Below are 7,185 nucleotides of genomic sequence, written 5' to 3' on the forward strand. Positions count from 1 at the left end.
TTGGTGGGTTGTTAAGAATCTCACTGTTGGGAGTTGGCCATTGAATGGGTTGTGTCGAACCTCATCGTAGTGAGTTTGACTTTGGATTAGATGTTGAGAACCCCATCGTCGTGAGTTGGGCATTGGGTGGGTTGTTTAGAATCTCACTGTTGGGAGTAGGGCATGGATGGATTGCATAGAACCCAAGCGTTGAGAGTTGGCCATTGTATGGGTTGTGTCGAACATCATCGTAGTGAGTTTGGCATTGGATTAGATGTTGAGAACCCCATCGTCGTGAGTTGGGCATTGGATTAGTTGTTGAGAACCTCATCGTATTGAGCATGGCATTGGATTAGATGTTGAGAACCCCATCGCCGTGAGTTGGTCATTGAATGGGTTGTGTAGAACCTCATCGAACTAAGTTGGTCATTGGATGACTTTGAATATTGCCACAATTTAGATCGAGAATGCTTTCGTTTTCATTTTAACATTTGTAAAAGTTTGCTATCATCTGTTTTTGTTTAACATGTCCTACATGATTTGGTTTCATGAATTTAGAGTGACTGCATTTATCTAACGTCGAGACCGATATCTTCTTTCGATGATAGGGATGAAAGGAGTGAGTGACCTTCAAATATCCTCTTCACAATAATTTGTTTGATATGTAACATTAAGTAGTGACATATTATGACCATACTGTCTTCGGTATAGCTTTGAAGTATTGTTGATTGACCAGAAAGGAATAATTTAAGTATTGTTGATTGACCAGAAAGGAATAACTTAAACGTTACGTTGGAATATAAAAGCATTGCACTTTTCCTCGATTTTATAACAATAAGTAAGTTGAAGTTTTCATCTTCTGTGGAGTATGCAAAAGATAGTCATAAAAGTGAAAACAACACGAAACTTTATGGTGATTTATAGAAATTTATCAGTGAAATGATATTCCACTCTTTCAAACATTAAAATAACAATTAAATATTTTTCACTGCTTGGATTTCTTAGCCCTTTCTTACTACCAAATCAAACATCAATGTGCAAAGGGCTGGGACACAATGTGGCGCGCATGTCTGAAAAGCTATAATTGACCATTTCTAAGCCACTTGTGAAATATAGCTATTGGGGCTAACTCGGTAAAATAGATTGCTTCCTTACACTGAAATAAACAATTATTCTCTATCTAATATTAACTTTCTTTACATATTTAAAATAGAAAATAACCCTGCCGTTTGTAGTACCTCGTGATTTTCCTGTTCAACGAGAATTTCGATGTGTTAGAATGAATTTGTTAGATATTTGTCTCGAAACCTGTCAACTAGAAAAAATGGCATGTTCTGTTTGGTTGATACATCCTGTTTGCACGGCTATTGCCTTGTTTCCATTTAATAGTTAATTTGCATTTTAAATCCGTAAAATCTTAGCAACGGAAGCTGTAAATGCGATCTTACTCGGGTCATTAGCTACATAATATGATCCATCCGACAGGTCGGCATGGGTGGCAACGGGGAGCAGGTGGAGGTTGACCGGATATGGACGAGCCTTGGACCGTGGGGCCGCTACCAGATCAAACAGTACATCTCATATTGTCTCATCTGTATCTCCTGGGTCATACACCAACTCACCATTGTCTTTATAGGTATATTATCAAACGGGTACATTACATAAAGGTTTTTAGTAGTCTGGGGGTATTGATTCCCCAATATATAGACAAGGAATACATCTGTCAAAATCTCAACTTTAGTATGAGGTCTTTATAAGATCGCGTTCACCGGGAAATCGGTGATGTTTGCCTCTGAAACACATATACGGCACGCGGCAAAGGGAAATGAATAATGGTATTAATCATATTATCAAAATGTATCTCACAAGCCTTTTCTTAATCACTAGCAGGCCTGTGTATCCTGTAATGTCTTATTCATTGTTTAAGAGTAAACAAACGTATCTTCAGCTTCTTGCTTGGCTCGATGTCATTTTTGCGGGCTCGGGTAAGAATTTCATGCCTTGATTTGTTTGCTTTTCATTAAGCCGAGGTGATAATTGATTAGATATGCTTGATTGGTATCAAACTTTTTATGAAATTTAAATGGTTAAACAGTTTGAGCAAACATGCCTTCATTTTATTTTCTGTCTTTTATTGGCAGGAGTACAAACGTCAAAATCATGTCTTACATGTATATACTCTATGCGTTTTTATAAGGCTTTTTCTTATAAAAAATATTGAACTATATGGTTCTCCAAATGGAATAATTCATACAAATGGCAAATGCTGAGCAATCTAGAGAAAGACAGTGTACAACCTAAGCTATGCCTAATTGTTACCCACTTTGTAAATTGATTGTCTTTAGTTTTCGCATTGATGTTTTTATATCTAATTCGTAAATAAATAAGATAACAAATGATATTTTCATAGTATCGAATACGTCATGTTGCGAACTGTTCGATACAATGTCTAATATATACTCTTCTTTTGCGGAGATAATGTAGCAAATAACAAACGCGGTAAACATGACTTTCTTTAACGTGTCAAAGATACGCTCGATATTCTCGAGGCTCGAAGTATTTTTGCCGGTCTCTGGAATATCGAGCCAACGCGTTTTGATTGTATTTTGAAACACAATTGCTTCTTAATTTAGAAGTGCAACTTTTAATAATCTCATCAGGTTACCGACCCAATTTTCACTGCAAGGCGGGCCTGAACGACTCGCTGATAGCGAACAAGACGGGAGCCATCTTCGAATATGGGGAATGCAAGGTAGAAAGGTAGGATGATGATGATGATGATGATGATGATGATGATGATGATGATGATGATGATGATGATGATGATGATGGTGATGATTTCAATGCTGTTTAATATTTTACAATATTTATAAGAAAAACTACAGAAACAAGCTCAGATGCCAAAAGTTAAAAAAATAAACGCCGTTTAATGGCACAGGGTAAACGCCAAAGACATATAAAACAAAAACAAACAATCACAAACAAGAAACATGGAACAACGGTACAAAACTCCACAAACAACACAGCACAAATATCCTATGTAAAAAAACTAGGTCTGTTTATAAAGGGTTATAAGGTACCGCATTGGAACGGTCAATACTGGCGGTTTTAGCCAGTTTGTATGCACAACCTCACTCTTATCCAAACAATCCCGAATAAAGTTAAAACGTAATAGGTAAATCTTATAAAAGTATGCATTAACTTGAGGAAACTTAATAAAAACAAATAAAAGTGAACCCAAAGTACTTCAGTGATAAGGGATCCCGACTCTATCTAAGACGAAGGAATACAATTAAGAGTACCTAATGCAAAAAACTTTTCAAAGATACGATGCAGTCGTTGTTTGAAACTATGAACATCAAACACAGTCTGGCTTAGCAAATAAAAAGTTTAAAATGTGTGATCATAGAGTTTCATAATGAAAAGCATCATTTTACTAAAACTGGGAACAAAGAAAGGAAACATTATTTAAAATAAAAACACGACATTTATTTGCTAAATTTTTCTTCCAAATGATTACCTAAGTAAATTTTAAAAGAAAGAGACGTCAAAAGCTGGAACATTCCTAGCCAACCAGGAAAGACTTTAAAGATAAAACGAATCTGCAAAATATTCATAAAATCAAAGCACTGAAAGTGTAGGTATGCAAAGACGCCATATTCAACTTTATATTTTGTCTAAGGAATTCATCATCAAAAACAAGAAGGCAAGTAGTCTTCAAAGTTTTGCAGTTATATCTTCGGTTTAAATAAGAAATAAGCCAAGAGCAGGCATTGCTAGAGCACAAATGAATTCCGTTGATATGATAATGGTATTGACTATTCTGTTCTGACTATTCAAAGTATATGTAACCTTTTCAGATACGAAAACACGAGTACTGGGATGGTGAAAACCACGTCAGAATGCCAGCACGGTTGGACGTATGACATACCAACCGACCAATCCTTTGTCTCTGAGGTGGAAACATACCAATACTTAAACCGAAGTATTTTAACAGCCAATAAGTAGTTGTTGCATGATTACGTATTCATTATTAGTGATTCTGATGTGAAGTAATCATGTGTCTTTTTTGTTATTAAAATCTTTTTCTCATTCAACATTGCCTCGATATCCTACATTTAAGGCCTGTGTCCGTATTCCCCGATTTTTAAGTCCACAGTGTTTCGCCGGTTATGTATTTATAAGCATGCTCCCGTCCTCTTAAAAATCGCTTTGTTGGGATATTGTCTGTTAATCATGATGGCTTGGACATTTTCTTTACGGTACGACGTTTTCTACTTTTAAGGACTTTCTCTTTTTATTGTTGGGTTTGTTTACGATGAAAGTTTCGGTGTTTGCAATATAACTTTCTATGTTTTCAATGGGCCTTTCTATGTTTGCAATGGGATTTTCTATGTTTGCAATGGGACTTTCCTAGTTTGCAATATGACTTTCTATGTATGCAATTGGCCTTTCTGTGTTTGCAATAGGCCTCTATACATGCAATGGTACTTTTCTATGTTTCAATTGGACTTTCTATGTCTGCAATAGGACTTTCTATGTTTACAGTGAGATATATTTGCAATGGGACTTTTTATGTTTATAATGGCACTTTGTATTTTTACAGTGAACGTTTTAAGTATGTTTATATCGGTAATTTCTTCATTACTTCATAATGACATTTTCTGTTTTCAGTGGGACTTCCTTTGTTAAGCATGTATGTATCGTTTTCTCGGTTAACAGTGCATTTTGTTCTGTTTTTAGTGGGATTTCGTATGCGAGAAGGAGGAACTTGCGGAGATGACTCAGCTACTACTCTTCGTCGGAATGATTATTGGCACGTGCTTTTTCCCACAATGTCTGGTAAGTTCACATTGGCATGTTGTAAACTTACTTTCATGCAAGAAGCTTATATACACATTCAAATCTTTACAAAAATTGCTTGCAGTACTGAAATGCATTCATGCATGGTTTGAGGGCTGACCTGTAAACATTATTTGCTAAGGGTAATATTTAAGTATATACATGAAATCTTCCAATTTATTTAATGGGGCAATGAAAAATGCAAATAATGTAACTGGATTATTCTACTTTCAGACCGTTTCGGCCGAAAGCCGGTAATGGTATTTAGTCATATATGTCTGTTTGCAATCGTTCTGGCGACGTCGTTCAGCCCCAACTACACGACATTCGTCGTCCTACGCATTCTTACCGGCGCCGTCACTCAGGTACACCTCTTTAGAAAGTTATCTCCCGAGCTGAGCCTTAGCAGAGGTGACCGACTTGTTGAATTTGACTGCTTCCGGAATTTCGTTAATGACCAGGATGCATTGGATTTAGTGGAGTAGTTTTAATGCGCTTTAGTAATATCCCGCGTAGTAAGAAATCGGTAACTTCGTGATTAGTCCTATAGAAGCGATTGTTTGTACGTGTGCCGATTATCACAGCTTATCACATATCTATATGAAATATATTACTAATGAACATTATATATTATTGATGTAGGGGGCGCTGTCGGGAACGACGTTGGCATCGGAGACGTTTCCCAAGGAATGCCGTCACCTGACGGAAGTGTTTGCACTGGTCGTATGGACAAGCAGCATCTGCATAATGTCTCCAATTGCGTACGCGCTACGTAATGTATCGTGGCGCTACCTCCAGATTACGTTCGCCCTGATGAGCGCATGGTCACTGTTACAGTGGTGGTACGTGTTTACACAATGACAATAGGCCTTGAAATTCAAATGTTATTGGCCTTACCAGTATTTTATATTGACAGCCGCAATATGTTAGCAAAACAACTACATACTACGTCTACGCTTTGACTGCTACATTGGAATAAACACTTTTGGCAGGTTTCTTGACGAGTCCTTGCGGTGGCTTATTGCCAACGGGAAGATGGACCAGGCGCGTAAGATCATCAGGAAGGCGTGCAGGTACAACCGGAAGGATTACCATACAGTTCTAAAGGTTACGCTATACAAACTTTTAAGGTTGAAATACGCTAGCTCCAACTCTAAAAAGTTATAAACGTTACATTCATATATCCCAATATAATAATCTTAGAATGTGTACATATTTGATGATCATATGATATCTGCACATACAAACATTACTTATAAGTAAAGAATAAGTGATATTTAATACTGTAGGATTCTGGACTGGACGAAGGCGGGGATGAGCACGTGCGACTTAGCAAAGATGGTGGCGCCCTGCAACTGGATGCCATAGCCGCTCCCACTCCGATACCGGACGTGTTCGTGGAAAAATACACTATCTGTGATATGTTCAAGAACAAGATGATCCGAAATGTCTCTTTTATTATATGGTACACATGGTAGGTTGTGGATTTAGCGTGTTTATCTTTTGATAGAATTCTACCTGTAACACCGCTGTTGAACTTTTGTGTGTCTTCGGATTTTCATCATACTGTTGACTTTGTGTGGTATGAAGCCACTGTGGAACATACACCCTCAGCTTATTAAAGCGATACGTATGTACTGCTTATGCCACTGTGCACCGCCACTGCAGGATTGTTGACAATCTGGTGGTTATGACCTCCTCCATTCTTTACGGTGACAAATTAATACACTATAAAGATATGTTATAAAACTGCTTTATGTTCCACTCCTCAGGATTGTTGACAGTCTGGTGTATTACGGTCTTTACATGATATCGTCAGATTTGTACGGTGATCGCTACATCAACTTTTTCCTCAGCGCCCTCATCGAGTACCCCGCCAGCGTGTTCGAGTACTTCGCACTAGTCAAGTTCGTACGAGTATGATAACATATCATAGTGATGTTTAATATGCCGTGTTACCAAAATGAAGCCATTAGTCGTTATAATGATTGCATGTTGGTGTCTGCTGTCTCTCCTGTGACTCTATTGTTTCTGTATTATTCGAAAAGCTTTTTGAAAATGTTTGAATTTGAAGAATACATTTTTATGTGTTCTTTCGCTTGCTTGTATAAGTGTATTCTCTTTCCAATCCACAGAATCGGACGGAAGTGGACATGTGTGATCTGCCATAGCGTTGCCGCCATTGCCCTCATCGTTGCCACCGCCTTCCGATACAGCGCAGGTGAGGACAAAAATGGGACTTTAGCAATAGCATATTAAAAGTAACCAAAATTCAAGCAGCAACAATAGCATCAACGATAACGAAGTCATAGGACATACAATTCCATTCCTGTATTCGGGGCAGTAGCCACCGCATCCCCGTTT

At 37.7% G+C, this 7,185-nt stretch overlaps 1 protein-coding gene across 1 annotated transcript; it reads left to right on the forward strand.

The window, feature by feature from the left end:
• Window positions 1–695: 695 nt before the first annotated feature.
• Window positions 696–7,080, forward strand: LOC128243973 (organic cation transporter-like protein). The gene is made up of 11 exons (XM_052961992.1): window positions 696–817; window positions 1,465–1,615; window positions 2,640–2,739; window positions 3,840–3,936; window positions 4,723–4,816; window positions 5,056–5,186; window positions 5,464–5,663; window positions 5,814–5,928; window positions 6,111–6,295; window positions 6,594–6,728; window positions 6,957–7,080. Exons 2-11 carry the CDS (start codon window positions 1,471–1,473, stop codon window positions 7,078–7,080), a joined length of 1,326 nt encoding a protein of 441 aa, XP_052817952.1. The 5' UTR covers window positions 696–817; window positions 1,465–1,470.
• The last annotated feature ends 105 nt before the right edge of the window (window positions 7,081–7,185 follow it).

Source organism: Mya arenaria, chromosome 8 (assembly GCF_026914265.1).
Source record: "Mya arenaria isolate MELC-2E11 chromosome 8, ASM2691426v1".
NCBI classification, from domain to species: domain Eukaryota; kingdom Metazoa; phylum Mollusca; class Bivalvia; order Myida; family Myidae; genus Mya; species Mya arenaria.

What these genes read in the sequence shown, in the direction of transcription:
- LOC128243973 (XM_052961992.1), top strand. Translation starts at nt 1,471, where the DNA reads ATGGGTGGCAACGGGGAGCAGGTGGAGGTTGACCGGATATGGACGAGC. An exon ending in ACTCACCATTGTCTTTATAG is followed by an intron (nt 1,616 to 2,639) that starts GTATATTATCAA and finishes TAATCTCATCAG; the next exon opens with GTTACCGACCCAATTTTCAC. An exon ending in GAGTACTTCGCACTAGTCAA is followed by an intron (nt 6,729 to 6,956) that starts GTTCGTACGAGT and finishes TCCAATCCACAG; the next exon opens with AATCGGACGGAAGTGGACAT.